Raw genomic sequence first — 18,511 nt, 5'->3', positions numbered from 1 at the left:
CCTGTCCTCGTACCTGCTCTCAGCACCGCCCAGCCAGGCCACAGGCTGCCACAACTTCTCTACCACCACTGCCACCACCACCGCCTGCAGGGCCTTATCTTGCCAAACCAAGGCCAAATCCATGAGCAGATTCTGAGAGACCCTCCAAGCCCAGCAGGTATGAAGCACCTCCCTCCAACCAGAACCATTGCTAAGAGTTGAAAGCAGAAGGTTCTCTGCACCACTGGTGACTTTGCTGTGAAAGCCTACCCCAGTCCACTCCCCATCCACATTCATCAGCCACTCATTCGCTCTTCTGGCTGAGGGTCACCCTCCCCACCTCCATCCCTCCTCTCAGGCCACACAGTCCCAGTCCCAGACGTGCCTTGGCTTCTGTGTTGAGGTACAGGGGCCTCAACATGGACTGGCTGGGACTTCTGGCTCCAAGACTGGTCGAATCGAGTTTTCAGTTTTTCTCTTTCTTTCTCTCATATTTGCTGCTGGGGTTTTATCTTCCTCTCATTTTTAATCTGCTTTGCTGAGTTTCCCCTTGGGGTTCTTCTGGCCCCTCTACTGAGAAACCAGCCAACAATCAGTTCTCCCAGAGGCTCCCCATGCCCCATCTACTACCCAGCCAAACCAAATCACCCAGCCAACCAAGGCCACAGCAAGATCACCCCGGAGAAAATGTCCCCCGGTATCTGCTTCCAACTCTGGATTAATTCGAGGATCTCTCAGTCCTCGGTTAATGTTACCCAACTGAATGTGTGCACCCTCCCAACCTTGCTGGTGAAACCAAATGAGGCCCTGGTAGAGAAGTCTGCATGACCTGCGGTTCTGTGTAGATGTGTTGGATGGTGGTTGCGGCCCTGCCCCCTGTGTGCATGGTGCATGTCCTCTCCAGGAGCTGGAGCCTCTCCAGTGACTTCACTGCCCCACCTGGGCCGGCTCCCTCTGGAAGGGGCAGTACCTCCCACCTGCCCACTCCAGCTCCACTGCCCTGCCTGCGTGTGGAATGAAGCAGGGTCATGTCCCGTGTGTCCCGTGGGCCTCTCATCTCTGTCCCCAGCGATGCACTCAGCCGCGTTGGTGGGCCTTCCCTTTGCTTGTCCGCTGTGCTGTGGCTGTGGTGGGTCGGGGCGCCCACATTGCCATCCCTCACACACCTCCCTGTTCTGTTGCAGAATCGCATGCATGAATCCCTGAAGCTCTTTGACAGCATCTGCAACAACAAGTGGTTCACAGATACATCCATTATCCTGTTCCTTAATAAGAAGGACATATTTGAAGAGAAGATCAAGAAGTCCCCACTGACCATCTGCTTTCCTGAATACACAGGTAAAGACCCCTCTGCAGGATAGCAGGGGCCTGCACAGCCCCTTCTAGCCACAGAGGTTGCTGAGGGACCAGACTGTCCTCCTTCGCTGTGCTCTGCCCCATGCCTGAAGTGTGCCATAGTGAAGCAGTCAGAGCAGCTCACCAGGCTAGAATCTGGGCTTTGTGCTTCTAACCATGTGATCTCAACAACCTCAGGGAGCCTGAGCCCCTGTCTGTGGATAGAGATTGTATGTGCATGGGAACACCAAGACGACGATGGGGTGACAAGCTGGGACTCAGAGTCAAGCCACTCAAAGTCCAGCCCTGGCTTGGCCACTCACGAGCAGCCTGAGCAGGTCACGTGGCTTCACTGTGCACAGTTCTGTATCTGTGAGGCGAGATGATTGCCGTGATTGCCCTCCCTCCCTCAGAGAGTTGCTGTGCAGATGAAACAAGCTAATGACCACAAGAGCGTGTTTGCTGTGACCATTAGGGTTATGATGGTGACAAAGAAGCATCCTAATAGCACCTCCCACGTGGGCTGGCTAAGAGATTCAAATGGTGTATTGAATGTGACAGAGCTTGCAAGCTGCAGGGCCCTGGCCACCCTGCAGAAGGTGCTGGGGACAAGAGGCCAGCTGTCAATATTGTAGTGGGCTTAGCCAACCCTGGGCAGGTGGGCAGATTAGAAGCAGCTCAACCAGGGCCCCTGAGGAACTGTAAGGCTGGCAGCCCTAGTCAGGTGGCAACAGGCCTATAGCAGGGCCCCAGGTAGCCCGGTGCTCATCAGCTCTTCGCAGATGGCTAGGCCCTATCCAGAGAGATGAATAGAAGGAGGTATTCTCTGCCTGGCCAACCCTCAGGCCCAGAGGGCCTAAAGCAGGGGTGCACAGAGACTCCATAGGGTAGACCTGTGAGCCATGGCCTGGGATTAGGCAAATAGTGCAGCCCTCTTCACCTCCTGCCCTTTCCCATCCCCACCCAGTTTCTCAAAATCAAGCTGACTGCCCTATGGGATCATAGGAGCCTCCAGCCAGAAGTGAGCAGGGCTCAACCTCCCTCACAGCTATGTACCCAGCAGCCAACTTCCTCTCTAGCCATAAGCTGGGGACCTATGAATCCTGCCCATGGGCGGTGGAAGCAGGTGGAGTGATTTAGTCACCAAGATCAGTCTGGAGCTGGGGCAAGGAAGGAGGGAACCCCTAACTGAGGGGATTGCTTGGCCCACTGTTGGAGCTGAGCCCTCACTTTCCCCACACCGCTAGCCTTTTCTGAGAAGCTGTCTCTTAGAAGACCGTAGGTATCTGCTCCATGGCCCACACCAGCCAGGCCCAGGGCATACATGCCTGGTGGCCCCACAGGCACTTCCTCTTACCTCCCTTGCCATTTCATCCCACAGGTCCTAGTGCCTTCACGGAAGCCGTGGCTTACATCCAGGCCCAATACGAGAGCAAGAACAAGTCATCCCACAAGGAGATCTACACCCACGTCACCTGTGCCACGGACACCAACAATATCCAGTTTGTCTTTGACGCTGTGACGGACGTCATCATTGCCAAAAATCTTCGGGGCTGTGGACTCTACTGAGCCCCGGCCTCCTGCCCACATACCCATGCCCTACCCAGACCCCACCCACTCTTCCCCTGGAACCAGAGCTCTGCCACTTCTCAGACTGCTTTTTGCACTGAGGAAGAGGATCCAAGAGGCTGGCACCAGGGGGGAGGAGGGAGCACCCTTCATGCACCCCCACTTCTACCCCTCCAACAGCTGGATGGGTGGTAACAGAGCTGAGCAGGGGTGCTGAGCACTGTGCCATGCACCACAAAGCAGGAGACCATCTCCTACCATCTGGGTGCCCCTCACAGCCATTGCTTTGTATCTTAGTGTTTTGTTCAGAGGCTGGGGTGCAGGAGTGGACAAAGTTGCCTTTTAATCCAGAATGGGCATGTCCTGCACTCCGTGGCTCTTAGAGAAGTCCTGAGGTCTCCTGTCATCTGGGTGTACGGTGTCAGGACGGCCCTGCAGCAGGGTATAGGCAGGGTGGGGACAGTAGATGTCATCCTTCAGCTTTGCCTAGCACCTGTCTGGTTGAGGGCTGCTCCGTCACCAAAAGCCAGGGTGGGACAAGGCCAACATTGTTGGGGCTCGGGCCTTGGCAAGGATCTCCTACCTCCTCTGTTCATCCTCCCCTACCTTTGGCCCCATTTCTGACTTCTCCAGGCCTGGAATGCTCTGAGAATGACTGGCTGCAAAGATGGGTGGCTAGAGTCCAGTCCTGCACCAGGTAGAGTTAGGGAAGAAGAGGGCCACTCTGGGGAGGGAACCAGAGGCAGCAGCACAGGGCTGCTTGGCACAGCTGCTCCAGGTGTGAGTGAACATACTTTTCCTTCTTGAAGTCAATGGTGAGTCCATCTGAAACTAGCAGGATGGGCAGAGGCCTTTGGGCTGAGGGTCCTGAAAGTAGGAGGCCAAGGGGAGGTGCGGGCCATTCCCTGCAGCCAGTGTCCCCACTTCACTCCAACTTGGTCAAGAAGTCAGGAGGCCCCCATTGTCTTCCCAGCCTCCAGGGGCAGAGGAAGACAAGCAGGGGGAACCAGTGCCCTGGAGTGCAAGCTCTGAGGGGCCAGCCCCACTCGGACATGCAACTTGCCCCTGGGGGAGGGTCCTAGGACCCCTTGGAAGAGTTTTGCCGCAGAAGTCCCTGAGTGGAGAGAGGTGAGTGGCTTCTGGTGACTCTGACCCTGGCTGGCCTTAGGCAGTCAACACATCTCCCTCTCACTCCCAGGCGCCTCCAGTGGCTTGATGCCATGGCAAATAGCCCAGGCAGATGTGCCACAAAACAGGAGAGGGCTGTCTCCTGAGAGTCCTCTGCTTCCCTCCTCAAGCCCCATGTTCTCCTGGTCTCTACTCTAAACATGGCTCTGTCCCAAGACAGGCAGGACCCCTGGGCTCTCACATGCAGCCTCTTGGCCTGCCCAGGAACCAGGAAGAGCCCCATGCCAGCAGCTCTGGGCTTGTTGGTTCCAACAGGCACAGAGCTCTGGGTGGTGCGGTAGATCCAGGGTCCTTCTGTAGTGGCAAATGCCTTCCCCTGGGGTTGCCCTTCCTTGCTGTGTCTTGCAGTTGCCTCCGGCAGCCAGTCTCTTGAACCAGCTCATCAGCCCAGCCCACATCTATTTGTTCACCTCCATCATTTTCTGAACCTTGTACCAGGTGCTGGCACGTGGCAGAGGACAGGCCCTTGGAGCCAGTTGTGTCAGTGTCCTGCCATGAGAGGCTAAGGTCTATTTAATATTCTGCCCAACACTGAAGTCACTCTGGGTAAGGCCAGCTGTGCCCCTAGTTCTGCACTGTACTCTGAGCCCAGATTCAGAAATACCTGAAGAGAGAGAGGTTGGCAAACCCTATCTCTAAAGCCATTGCCCCTGAGGTGGAAGTCATGGATCTGTCACTGGACCTGGGCTCTTTATCTCCCTCAGTGGCCAGAGCTCCAGGCTAGAGCCAGGACCCTGGATCCATTCCTCCCCCTCTGTAGGACTGGGGGGCAGGTGCTCCTGCCTTTTCCCAGGCTGCCTTTTTCTTCTCTCAGATGTTCTGTCTTGCTCAGTTGTCTTGCACTGCTTTCAACTGGTTGTCCCACCCCAGCCTGCCAAGGGAGGGGCCTTTGGCTGTCTAGTGTAGCCCTCAAAGAGAGCAGATCCAGGGAAGATTCCCTGGGCACCACGACTCCCGGCCGTGTTGTCACCATTGCCTCTGCCATGGGGTGGAGGGGAAGCACCTGGAGGTGATGTGAGTTTTGGCTCCGTCGTGGATATGGATGTGGGGGAACTGTTGCGAGTGACCAGACAAGGGTGGATCACTTATCCACAGTGGCCCTGGGTGTGTCCCCAAAGGGGCTGTGCTAAACTCTGAATGGCTATAATTTAGTAGGCCAAGAGGAAGCTGATTTTTAAGGTTACCTTTGCTAAACTGGTGAAAATGTGCCTATCACTTAGATGCCTATGAGCAAGCTCTGTGTCCTTCCCGGTAGCAGTCCCAAGAACCAGGTCTCTGCCTTCTCTCTGACAGAGGCCTCCAAGACTCCCTCCCTGAGTGGGGCTGGGGGTACCTTAGGCCCAAAGTCTCTGGCCTGAGGATCCTGTGTCCTTACCAGTAGCTCTGGCCTTCTGGGTCCCATGACTACCCAATGCCCTGTATTTTTCTGTCCCCACTGGCCTGGCTAAGCCCAAGCAGACCTCCACCGTGTCCAGTGTCAGGAGGCAACTCTGCCTCCCAGCCACTGCCCCCCCAGCCCAGCCCCACACTCTACTGTGGGAACTGGAGCCACCCCTGCCCACATGGACTGGGGCAGAAGGCAGCCTCACACCTCCCCAGCTCTATAACCAGGCTGTCTGCAAAGCCCAGCAGGGAGGGCTCTGGCATTGCCTCATTAATCCCTTCCCTACCACCAGCAGGATTACATCACAGCTCCCGAAATACATCGTACTGTTGGTATCCCAGTGGCAGACTTCTTTCTGGCCACCCTGTATCTACCTGCCCACCTTTTTACCACCTGACCTAGTGTACCCTTAAACCTCCCTGACATGTGATCCAAACCAGGAGGGTGTCATAAGGAGCCCCACCTCTTTCCTCCAGACCCAGTAGCAGCTGCCCACCCCCTATTGAGCTTCTCTGGCTGCCTGTACTTATCTCTGACCCTTCTGAGAGCCTCTAGGCAGCTCTCAGGAGCCAACAGCTGAGGGTCCAACAAAGGTTTGATCTGAGCTGCTGACAGTTTCCCCTGTCAGGCCACAGGTGGGAGAGTGAAGGGTCCCAGCAGCCCAGAGAACAGGATGAGGGTGTGAGCCATGGCCCTGGGGTCTGTGGCACAGCTCCCTATTCTCCAATCCCTCAGTGGGGAGAGTTTTGAATTTAATTTACCCTCCAAGAATGTGGGGCTGGGGCCTCCAGACAGACCCCACCCCAACCAGATGGAAGCCCTGTCAAGGAAGAGGTAGGCAGGGGCAACAGCAGAAAGACTGGCTCCCAATCCAAAATCCTGAGCCCTCTCAGGAGGAGCTCCCCTTGAAGAGCCACTCCCATCCCCAGTTCCTGTGTATCAAGATCAGCAGCAGCGTGTGAACCCATGTCCTTCACCCAGTTCCCACACCCCATTCCTGAGGCCCCATATCTGCCCACCATGCTTGCCCTCCCTGCTGGCTCCCACCTTAGCAGAACCTTCCTAGGTGCAGTGGTCCCACCTCCCAACCCACCACCACCATCCAACCCATATTAACTGTAATTTTGCAAGAAGAGTGACTTGTTGGTTTAATAAATCTCTAGTTATTGTAATAATTTATTGGCTGCCATAATGTATTTATTAGTCACCTATCATTAATAAAAAGTGCCAGCTCTTTCTAGTGTGTAATGTGTTGTGTCAGTCAGTGCCCAAGGAGCTTCTGCCAGGTGCACAGCACAACACCTGTCCCTGTGCCCTGCTAGGTCCATGCGCAGCCTGGTGGGTTGGGCACAAGCCTGCTGGATTCCAGGTGCCTGGCTGCCCTGCCATCCTAGGCCCAGGCCCAGCTGCCTTCCAGTGTAGCCTCCTGGTTCCCTGGCCTGCTTGGTGCTAATGCCACATGTCTGGTGCTAATGCAACTTTCTTGCTGCTCTCAGGCTTCACTGCAGCCTGAGTAGGTGAAGGACTTGGGGGAGATAGCTCTGGGGAGGGCTCCCAGTGGCTCCAGGGAAAGGCTATAGAGGGCGGGGGTGGGAGCCTTTGGGCCATCTGTGACCTCCGCTTCTCTTTTTCAAATTTTGGCATCTCTGGTTTGAGTGTACTCCGTGTGTTTCCTCCTCGGAATCTCATCAGGATGAGCTGTGCTCTCGGCTCCTTGGTAACGGGTCTAGAGGGATGGAACATGAGAGAGGGTCTTGGTGCCGGCGCCTCACCCCAGCAGCCTCTTGGCTGCACTCCCTAAGTTTCCAGGATTCACCCTTCTAGGCCCACTCCAAGATCCTGTCCTCACAAAGCAGGCCTGACTGTGCATGTCCTCTGTTCCCCAGACCCCTCCTCTACTCCTTGTCACTCCCAGGACCCCAGACATGTTTAATATCTGTGCACTGTCACTCCCCCACTAGACTGTGAGCTCTCCAAGGGTAGGAGCGTGGTCTGGCCACCCTGCATCCCTGTGGCATCCCAGAAGGGGGCCTTGCACACTAGTGCCAGTCAGAGTTGTTATCAGCTGGAAGAGTGAGGGGCAGCCCTGAAGACTTGCGGGGTGGGAGGCCATGGAGGACTGAGCCTCAGCAGGCAGGGACCTGAGAGCCTCTGTGGGCTGGCCTGGAGTCCTCATCCATACCTAAGCTCAGGTCCTCTTGGGGAAAATACCTTCAGCCCAGGCCATGTACCAAATGGGCACAGTCCACATTCTCAGCTTGGGTCATCCTGGGTGACCCTCTGTGATTCCCTTTTTGGTTCTCGGAATGCCAGACATCCCCCACAGACACCTGTGCAATAGAACTGGGAACTTAACCTCTGACTGTGGGTTTTCAGCTCTTCCTTGAGCAGCTGCAGGACATTCCTGTGTGGAGCACAAGCCCTTTCCCAGTGAAATCTTGGAGTCTCAGAGCCTCACCACCATTGGTGTCCCATTAAGCCCTGAGTGTTCCCTGCTATAGGTCCTGAACATGGCTCACTTGGCTCTAGGAAACTACCTGCCCTTTCTAGAATGGACTCCATCAAGATAGCACAGGCAAATGAGTTTTGCTCTTCCTTGAAAGGGATCATGCAAATGACACATTCTTTTGGAGGGAAATGGGAATGAAATTCATTGGTTGAGGCTAGAAGATCAATGAAATCATAAGAGGTTGCCAGTTGTGTTTATTGGACTCAACGGACAATGGTATTGGGTACAGATCTTGAAGGAGGCTAAAGCCATGCCATGTATCTAGGTGCTACCTGGGGCCACACTCAGACTGCCCCTCCATCAACGGACCTGAGCACGTAAGAAACAGGGCTTACATGTCACTGATACAGCACTGCAGTTGTGCGGGAGATGACTGAAGGAAGGACTAGTCATAACGTGTGTGGAACCAGCCATGACTCTCTTGTTATTTATACCATGAAAAGCCACGGACTACTCAGATTGACTGAAGAAACCAATGCCTAAATTCTGGATCTCCCCAGGGCCGGGTATAAGTCTCCTCTCTTTCTTTTTAATGTGGTGCTAAGAATTGAACCTTAAGCCTCATACATGCCAGGCAAATGTTCTACCACTGAGCTGCATGCCCAGCCTTAGCCTTTGCTCTTTAGGGTCCTAGCTATGTCACTTTGTTGTCCCCTAAGGGTTGATGAGGTTAGGTGACACAAGGTAGATGAAGTGCTAGGCACATAGCTGCCCCAGAGTGGGCTTTGGGGACCAGTGGTGGTCACTCTGTCATTTTCTTCACTCTCCTAATTAGACAGAGGAAGTTGGCCATGGCCACTGAGCCAGCAGTTTCCCCAGCTCCTGTGTTTGCTCCTCTCAGGAAGACCAAGTACACCTTTAAAAAAAAAAAATGATGGCTGGGGATTTAGCTCGGTGGTTCTGTCGCCTGCTTCACAAGCGCAAGGACCTGACTTCAATCCCTGGTACCAAAAAAACAAATGAACAACAAAAAAAGACACTAATAGCCACACCAGCTCTCTTCTCTTTTCCATTCCTTGTTTCCAGCTGTGTTCAGAGGGTAACATAGCCTAGGTTACCTATGGACTTGGACTTTAGACACAAGGAGTTAGGTTTGTGGTGGTGAACTTCCCAGGGCTAGCACAAGGTTCTTGGGGAAAATAAAGAGAGGCTGTCCCTTCCCCCACCTCCCTCTGTACTGCAAAAATAGATTACCCAAGTGAATGTGCTTGGCCTCCCAAAGTAGAAAAATCTGTCCTTGCCTAGGACTCGGCTTTATTGGGGATGCTCATCACATGCATCCACTTGCTAATCAAACTTCCGTGTGCAAGGCAGCACTTTCCATAGGCTCTGCTTACAATCCCTTGCAGGGGGGACGTGGTTGAGTTGGACCCAGCCAGAGCAGGTATGGCTAGTCTCCCTGGCACTCCTGGGGGCAGCCTCGAGCAGGAGCATCTCCTCCGTGGCAGCCCCCAAGAATGCCAACAGGACTTGAGGATTTCCCCATCAGACCACAGAAGCCTGGAGGCCCTCACCACTCCCAGAAGACATTCTCTACCCCCAGATTGGGTCCAGAAGGTCCAGACACAGAGCCAAAGCCCAGCTCCCCACTTGCATTCCAGCACTGCCACCACACATACACATTCTGGGAGACCCTCACATGGGTGGAGACCCTGCAGTGGGAAGACCCTGGGTGTCCCTGTCCTCAGCTTTGCCCAGAAAACCATGGTCAGTTCCCAGTGCAGGCTCAGCACTGGCCCTGAGGTGATGGGTGCACTGATGCAGAGATGCTCTGCAAGCCTGAATGAGGTACACTGTAATGTTTACAGATTGTAGGTTCTGTCTGTCAGCCTCTTGGAGGAGCCCAGAGCACAGGGGCTCTATGAGCTGCTGAGGAACCCAGTCCCTCTCTCAAACCTAATTCTCCTCTTCTCTTTCCCTGTCTCTGTGTCCTCCCTCTCCTGTCTTGCTCTCTTCCCACCTGGGGCTGCAGAACCGCATGCATGAGTCCCTCATGCTCTTCGACTCCATCTGTAACAACAAGTTCTTCATCGATACCTCCATCATTCTCTTCCTCAACAAGAAAGATCTCTTTGGCGAGAAGATCAAGAAGTCACCTTTGACCATCTGCTTTCCTGAATACGGAGGTGGGTGTCGTGGCAGCCCTGTGCAGGAGGAAGCCCCAGCCCTGGCAGGAACCTGGGTCTTCCCCAAAAGACATAAACTGGAGTCCAGCTGCCTGTGGGCTCAGGGACAGGCATCTCAGCCAGCACACTTAGGTCAGCTGGTGAGCAGGGATCAGAGCAGGAGTCCAGCAGAGCCCAAAACTATGCTATCACCAGGCTTGGCCCTTCCCAGGACAAGGCCTGAGTGTGGTGGGCACTGGTCCCTCCTGAGCCATATGTGTCATGACAGGTGACTCACGAGTGGCATTTCAGGGATCAGGAGCAGTGCAGACCCACAGGTGTCCCCTCTGCTTTTATTCCTCTCCTATTTATCCCCCGGTAACTCTCAAGAAGAGGTCTCCCCTCTTCCCTCACCCCTGCACAGGACAGCCCCTGGGCCACAGATCACCTTTGCATGAAATGGAAAAGGTGGACATGTGGTGTGTAAGGGTGCCTGGGCTGCAGTTCAGCCCCTACCTGCTTTCTCTACTGCTTTGATGCACTGAGCATGCTGTGTGTCTGTGTGGCAGCCCAGGCCTGGACACACTGTGCCACCCCTTCCTCTCCTACACCCTCCAAACCCCTTGTACCTGCTCTCTCCCACTCTTCCTCCTCCCCTGGTCCTCTCCCAAATCAAACCACCCCAACTACTGCAAGCCTCCTCTACCCTGGCCTTTCCCTCTTCTGCCTTTCCTGGAGCTTCTTTTTCCTATCTGGCTCTCAGGGGAATGTATCACAGACCTCTACAATGTCGCTTTTTCCAAATAGGGCAGGAGGGAAGGTGGCTCTGTAGGACAGACACCTCCAGGCTACTACGAAGGTCTAGAAGCAGTGTTGATGGGATGCAAGGGCCCAACCTGTTTCTCTGGGGACTGGGAAGTTTCTAGGTATCTTGGGTGGAGTTACCTTTGCATGCTGAGAAGAGGGCCAGCATAGTGAAGGAGGATGTGCTCTGCTGTCCTCCAGATAAGGGCACAGGTGGGCACAGGTGGGCACAGTCAGGAACCCACTCACTGATGGCCCCAGAGTTAGCCTGTGGGCATGGGCTCTGGTCCTAGGGCCACACTGGTTCTCGAACTACCCAGAGAGTTCCCATAGAGTGGATGCCGGTGTCTCCATCCTTCTTCACCACCAGGAATGGTGGTGTGAAGTAGAGGGTCCCACTGGCTTGTTTTAAGCACAGCCTGTATCCTCTCTGACGATTCGTGCTGCTTAAGAACTTGCAAGGTGCTTGCCCATCACTGGGTGCAGAGGGGGAGATGGGGCCCTGTCTGTGCACTTCACTCCAGGCTGCTGGGTCTGAAAGATGTCAGCAGCACCAAATCTCCGACAAGGCAAGTGGCCAAAGCAGCCTCTGGAGCTAGAGCACCTGCAATTCTGGGCAGGTCACTCCTTTGTGCCTCTTTATCTGGGTGCTGTAACAGATCATAATGCTACCCCATAGGGTGGCCAGAGAGGTGACCGGGGAGACAATGCTTGGCGTAACGTCTGACTATCACTGTCATGGGTATCCAGAGGATGGAAACCGAGGGGGAACTAGCCATGGAGGACAGCAGGTGACCCCTGCAGGCCCCAGAAGCCAAGAAGGGACTTGCCTAAGGGCAGAGCAGGGCTGACAGCCCATGCTCTTGGCAGCCACTGCTGACCTCTCCTGTCTCAGCAGAGGCATTCCCATTTCTAGGCTTTAGAAACCTGTGGTGACAGTGTGTGGCCTGGCAGCCCTCAGGAGCAGGCGCAACTCCATGGCTCTTGCCTAGTGTCCCACTGAAGCCTGATTTGGGATGTGGCCTGAGGACTGTCAGTCTCACTGCTGTGTAGTGTAGGTGCTGGATGCCCCTAGTAGATGTCCCCAAGCAAAAGTCAGTGTGAAGTTCCCCAGGGACTTCAGAGGACCCAGATTGAGTTCAGACAACATGATAGATGACAATGTTCACAGTGTTGTGGCCACGGGATGCAGGTCTTTTGGGGACAAGCTGGAAGGGTAGGGATAGGAAGAGGCTGACTGACTCAGGGCCCATGTGGGCCCATGCGCACTGAGCAGTAGTGAGCTGTGGAAGGACGCCAGGCTTAGCAGACAGAGGGTTGTTCTGCCATGGTCTGTGTCTGTTTGGCCTCTAGACGGGGGACTTCCACAGGATCCACACCCCCCACTTTGTCTACTCTCTTAACAGTTTCGCTGTAGCTCAGCACTCAGAGTGCTCCTGGCTCATCACATCTCTGTGACAGTGGGCCCACAGGGGGGGAGTTCAGCGTTGACCCCACACAAGGGATATCCCCACCTTATCCCTTACAATGCCTTACCACCGCCTAGAGTCTGATTGTCATTAACCATTTACCAGTCCAATTATTTAAATATGGGATGACCAAAATTTGGATATTTTTAATTAATAACAGCAACTATAAAATTGACAATTTTATCATATTACTCAATACAAGAATCAACTAGTTGAAATGAGCCGCACCCAAGCGATCCTGGGAATAATAAGTATGTAAGTAAATAGGCTCCCTGAGTGACACTCAAGGTAAACTGTTAAGTAGTTAACAGAAAGGAGAGAAATCCTTGCTGCAGATCCCTCCAGTGGCCCAAATCCCAGCCAGCACACTCTGCTCACAACCTCAGCCTTCAGGGTGAGAAGGCAAGGGGAAGGGTCATCTCACAGGCCCAAAATAACATTATGTTGTTACCGTCCTGGGCTAGATCCTAGTAGCACTTAGGGAAAAGGAGCATGTCAACATATTGGACTTTTTCACATGTTTGTGTTGCTCCACATGCTGTGGTAGCTAATTGAAAACTGTCCTAAGGGCTGAGCCACAAGGGGTTAGGTTGTAGCTGATTGGAAAGCTCCTTACATCATCCACAGATGTGCCCTGTTATCCCCACCCCCAGCCCTGACTAGGCTCAAGAGGACAACCAAGGAATTGTTGGGTGCTGGTATCCCCTTAACCTTTCCACTATGAAGACAGCCCATACTTCCATGTCCTGACCTCTCTGAGCACCAAGCACTGGGTCTGCTTAGAGATGCTGCCAGCCCCACAGAGTGACCTCTCAGAGAAGACAAACTAAGGATGGAGCCCATCCCACTTGGTGCTCACCAGGCCTTGACAATTTTATCACCAGGAATCTTGGGATACCCACCCTGCTGGGCAGTGCCCTCATCGGGCTTTTCTTGATTTATTGGAATCAGAATTGATTGAGAAAGACCATGGGGAGATGCCTCCATTTGATCACTGAGAAAGCAAAAGGGATAACCAGTGGTCATTGTCTTCCCAGAGCTCCTGTGTAGCTCCAGTGTGAAAACAGAATAAAAAGCCCTGAAAAGGCAGAAGGCAGGTGAATGCTAAGCCTTATGTAGCTCCACCCTTGTTCTGTGTCTTGTTACAGGCTCCAATACCTATGAAGATGCAGCTGCCTACATCCAAACACAGTTTGAAAACAAAAACCGTTCACCCAACAAAGAAATTTATTGTCACATGACTTGTGCCACAGACACGAATAATATCCAGGTGGTATTCGACGCTGTCACCGACATCATCATTGCCAACAACCTCCGGGGCTGCGGCTTGTACTGACCTCTTGTCCTGTATAGCAACCTATTTGGTAATGATTCCAGCACTCACAGAACAGCTTGCGTGCGCGTGCACACAGACACACACACACACACACATATGCACACACACCACCAACAAATGCAAGTCGGTAAATAAACTTTACAGAGGCATAAAAAATCTTATATATACACAAATATATACTAGAGAAATCTTTTTAGTTTGTACTAGGAATTGCTGCGGACAGAACTGACCACCATCCCATAGCTCATCAAGGTTTTCCTGGGACATACATCATGGCGGGGAGGAGCCTGGTTTCAGAGTCTGTCCTTTCAAAGACAGCTTTAGGGTCTTAACACAACCCACTGGTGTGCAAAGGGGAGGCAGAGGAAGGCTTGGCCCTGGCCCAGCTGCTCTTCTGCATCCCACCCACCAAGGCTGCGTGCACTCAGTTCTGTCCTGCTCGTGTCAGCTCCAAACCCTCTAAAAACAGCCAATGCCCTAAATGTCTTCCTCCCCTCTCCCCACAGCAACAGAAACATTTAAGGACACTTCTCTTTTGGGTGGTGGTGGTTGTTAATTTTAAGACTTTAGAAGAATCATTGCTCTGATCAATCCACTGTCTCCTGAGTTTTCTTTATTCATGTGAACAAGGCAAGAATCAGAGAACTGGGAGACTTGGTCTGCTTTCTAAAAGCAGATGGGAGGGGATCTGTGAGCCATGGCTCCAATCCACCTGTGTTGAAGCCAGCTCCCCTCCAAGAGGGCACATGGGAAGGTGGGGTGAGGAGGAGTCAGCAATGGCTCAGGGGAGGGCAGACTTGCAGACCTGACCTTAATCAGCATCCCATAAGGGTCCCCGGGCCACCTGGGATGGGCCGCATTTGAGTTCTTGATCCCTTGTGAGTATGCCCCACCTGACCCAACATTAGTTACAATGTCCTAGGGTTTTTGGTTGGTTGGTTGCTTTTTAAAATCAAAGAAAATGGTCAGACTGGACCCCTTATCTCTCTCTCTACAGACTGCTTCATGGACTCTTTGCTGTTGACGTTGATCTCCTGGTAGCATGACCTTTTGGCCTTTGTAAGACACACAGCCTTTCTGTATCAAGCCCCTGTCTAACCTACGACCCCAGAGTGACTGATGGCTGTGTATTTCTGTAGAATGCTGTAGAATCCAGTTTTAGTTAAGTCTTTACATTTAGAATTTGAAAGAAAAACAAAAAAGAACATTTCTCATGTGCTTTGTAGCTTCAAAACGGGAAAAAGAAAAACTCGCCATTTCATCACTTTCTTTTTCTTTTGAAATAAATGTATACATCAGCACCCATGCCCTCTCTGTCCCAGCTCAGTGTGGCCCAGGGGCTCGTGTGTGGCGCATTGGCAGGTGGGCGTGTGCTTGGGCCGGGCTTTCCAGAGGGCCACGGGTCACTGCAAACCCTCTGCCAGTCAGTCGCCCAGACACCACAGACACCACCAAGCGTGGCGGCTCGGCTCTCCCCAGCCCCATGCCACTCCAACCACACCCTCACTCCAGGTTTGTATAGAAAAAGCACAGCTCTCACCGGCCAGTAGCTGCCAAAAAGAATACCCATCATACACAGAATTATAGCCCTATAGAAACAGTTCCCCTGCCAACCCCCTTTCTACAGATTTTTCTTTTGGTCCCAATGAGTACTTTGTATCATATACCACATCAGCTCTCCTAGTCTCTGGGAAATGGGGTTGTGGGTTTTCCTTTGACATTTCCAACTCCAGTCTTCAGGCAGATGCTCTCCTTTTGTGTGTGTGCCCCTTCCACCTTTCCTTTGTTCCAGTGACCTGTGTTCGCTCTTTCTCATGTGGGGATGTTTGTGCTGCAGATAAAAATAACAAAAACAATTTTTAAATACAAGATGGAAGAAAACAAAAAAATCAAAAAAATTAAAAAAAAGATGGAATGTAGTGTTTACATTAAAGCCACAGTTTTCATGACCAGTCCTGTCATTTCTACTTTGCCTAGTATCCAGACCCCAGACCTCTTCACGGTTTCACTTTTAAGACTTAATATTTGCTGAAGAAGACCAGTCACAGCCATTTCAAATAAAGAGAAGGCAAAAAGACAAAACACACAAAAAATTTAAAATACAGAAAAAAAAACTTGAAAAAAAAAAAAAAAGAAAAAAAAGCCCACGGGTCTTTCTAAGCCTTTCTATTCCCAATCGGTGGTTTCTGTGATATCTTACACACTGCCAGTCTACTTCTCTGACTAATGGAAAATTCATGTGTAGCTCAATAAAGAGAATGTTTGTCTGTATTCCTGAGTCTCTCACCCTCTACCTTCCAGACTATGGTTATTTCGGGAGGGTTTTGCTCCAACAGGAAAGGGAAGGAGGGACATGGCCACAAACACTGGGAGGCTGGTGGGTAAGGCATCTCCCCACAGGGCTTCTGTGTCTCCCTCCCTGAGGTCACAAGGGGGTGCTAAATTCAGAGTGCAGGAGGCAGACGGCTGCTCATTGCCCGCCATGAAAGAGTAGAGGAATGGGCAGCTTTCAGACTGCAGATGGCTCCCAGCTGCTGCTCAACTTCAACTGTTTTTGTTGTTCTGGTGGGATTTAGGACTGGGAAAGGAAAAGTGGAGAAAGGCAGTCCTAATTCCTGTTTTCTGGACCCAGGGCTTGTAGAATAGTGGTCCAAGGAGGCCAGATTACTCAGGGGTGTCATCCACTGTCATGCCAACAGCAAGCTCAGGACCAGGCAGACCAGCCAGCTGAAGGTTTCCTTCAGCCTTACTGCCCCCACTGCAGCTGGATGCCAGGACAGGGTCTCAGGCCAAATACACAGGGTAGTGGGGCAACAGAGACTATGCCAACCCGGTACCCTCTCCTCTGTGCTGCTGATACTGCATCTCTCTCCTAGATGGCCACAGATGGAACCCAGAGAGGCACCCACAGCAGCCACTGAAACATGCTCATCATGCCCAGTGCTGACCACTAGCTAGTGAGCAGGAGCACCTCACAAGTCTGCTGACTGGAATCTTCTCCATATTCCCACCAAGGGGAATTATCAGCTCTGAAATCCTCTCCCTCTCCATGGGTCATTTGAATCTTGTGGGAGCAGAGGTGGAGATGATACCGTTTCAGAGACTAGGAATAACAAAAAGGTACACTCCCAGTCAGCCTATGCACCCCTACACTTCCTCACTAGGCTACACCTCTTTCCAGTGCTTCCCCAGCAGCTCCCTCAAAAGTACCCCAATTTATGGGCAGAAGGGTGCAAAATCAAACCCTCTATATTGATGGAAAGGTTTGCAGTGCAGGCCACACCTTGACTTCCTAACTCTGATCTCACGGGAAAAACTAAGGTCCAAATGGAAGGCTGAAGAAAAGTAGAACACTTTCTACATACGTGTATCTGAATTTCTCTAAAAATGAGCCATATTCTAGTAGGATCTTTTCTAACTTTCAAATGACATTTGTAGATAAAATACATTTTTTTTTTATATTTCCTGGTGCTGGAACCTAGGACCTCACATATGCCAGGCAACTGCTCTACCATTGAGCTACACCTCTACTTCTTCTTTTTTTTGGGGGGGGGGGGTACCAGGGATCCCCGGCCTGTCTCATCTTGTCTTAAAAGGGATTAGGAAGCATTTTCTGGAAAGAATGCAGAAAAAAGACTAACCAGAGGGGCTGGGGTTTTAGCTCAGTGGTTTCGCCACCTGCTGCGCAAGCGCAAGGACCCGAGTTTGATCCCCAGTACCAAAAAAAAGACTAACCAGAACAAGAATCAAGGAGAAAGAACCTAACATCGTATTTTTTCCTCACTTACAAGTGATTTTAATGTGCAGCCAGGGTTAGAAGCACTTCTAACAAAGTAGGAGCGCTGAGGGGGACACTTTAGGAGGGTCAAACTGCCTTCCAGGGTGGGCGGCCACTACTGACAAGTTCACTAGAAGCCCAAGGCTCCCTATTGCACACATGTCCTATTTCCAGTGTTGGGATCCCTTTCCCATAGTTACAACAGAGTTAAGCCTGCAGGCTACAGACAGAAGAACACGCTGTCTACACAGCTAAGTGGAAGGTCACATCCAGGAGGAGAACTGAGCACCTAGGGCTCACATCAACACCAGTAAAACATCCACATGGATTATTGTTCTCTATGGCACATAAACCTCAAAACCTGAAAAACGGCCAAGAATCCGAGAAGTCAAAATATCTGATCTAATTAAGAAAATGGAACACAAGATTAGTTCCAAAAGAGCCCAGAGTGGGCAACTCAACCCAGAACCCTGCTTCAGCTCTGCTCCTCCAAGGAGCTAAGCACAAGGGAAGCCCTCTGCCCCACCACTGGCCAGGATAGTGACAGGACCCATTAAGTCTCGCTTTCACTGCCTTTTGCACCTACCTCATGCTACCAGTAAGTGATGAAAGCCAGGGGCCCTTTATAGATCCAAAATCTGTAACTGTCCAGGTGAAAAATCTAAGACTCAACTTGAGATTTCTTTTCCTAGGCTATCTTAAGCTATTTAAGAAGACAGCTCTACTTTGATCATTTATATTTCTATTTTCTGGTGTTTTAAGACCCTCTAAAATTGACTGTAAACAATCTTTTTTCACACATCTATAACACTGTAACACGTGGAATTAATGTCAACTTCAATGTATACAACATGCAAAGTATGACATAATTCAACAAAGTAGCCTTTTCCCCTACTTACCTTGAAAAAATGGAATACCAGGGGAAGAGAAACTCAGTGCTGCCTTCTCCAAATAAAACAGAAATGAAATCCCCCAACCTCAAAAGGAGGAAAATAATCTCCAATCAAGCTGAGAGACACAAAAGCAAAATGGCATTCACTGGTGACACCTTTGAA

At 51.8% G+C, this 18,511-nt stretch overlaps 2 protein-coding genes across 3 annotated transcripts in view; one reads left to right on the top strand and one right to left on the bottom strand.

Moving 5' to 3' along the window:
• Gnao1 (G protein subunit alpha o1) overlaps positions 1–15,949 on the top strand; it is a 169,165-nt gene extending 153,216 nt beyond the window's left edge. The window contains exons 7-9 of one of the 2 annotated variants that reach the window (XM_004847899.3): positions 9,937–10,090; positions 13,491–13,706; positions 14,676–15,949. In XM_004847899.3, the coding sequence (XP_004847956.1) occupies positions 9,937–10,090; positions 13,491–13,678 (342 nt within the window). In that variant the 3' untranslated portion in view covers positions 13,679–13,706; positions 14,676–15,949. Of the gene's footprint in view, positions 1–1,163; positions 1,318–2,695; positions 6,699–9,936; positions 10,091–13,490; positions 13,707–14,675 lie in introns of those variants that run through there. The other variant, XM_004847900.4, reaches the window with a different exon arrangement.
• Amfr (autocrine motility factor receptor) overlaps positions 13,552–18,511 on the bottom strand; it is a 44,745-nt gene continuing 39,785 nt past the window's right edge. The window contains exon 14 of the mRNA XM_021260879.2: positions 13,552–15,509. Coding sequence (XP_021116538.1) covers positions 15,491–15,509 — 19 coding nt within the window. The 3' untranslated portion in view covers positions 13,552–15,490. The remainder of the gene's footprint in view (positions 15,510–18,511) is intronic.

This window comes from Heterocephalus glaber, unplaced genomic scaffold (genome assembly GCF_053883595.1).
Source record: "Heterocephalus glaber isolate CG9 unplaced genomic scaffold, H.glaber_assembly_v1.0 deba00000071, whole genome shotgun sequence".
Lineage (NCBI taxonomy): Eukaryota > Metazoa > Chordata > Mammalia > Rodentia > Bathyergidae > Heterocephalus > Heterocephalus glaber.
This window is presented reverse-complemented; position numbering and strand designations above follow the sequence as displayed.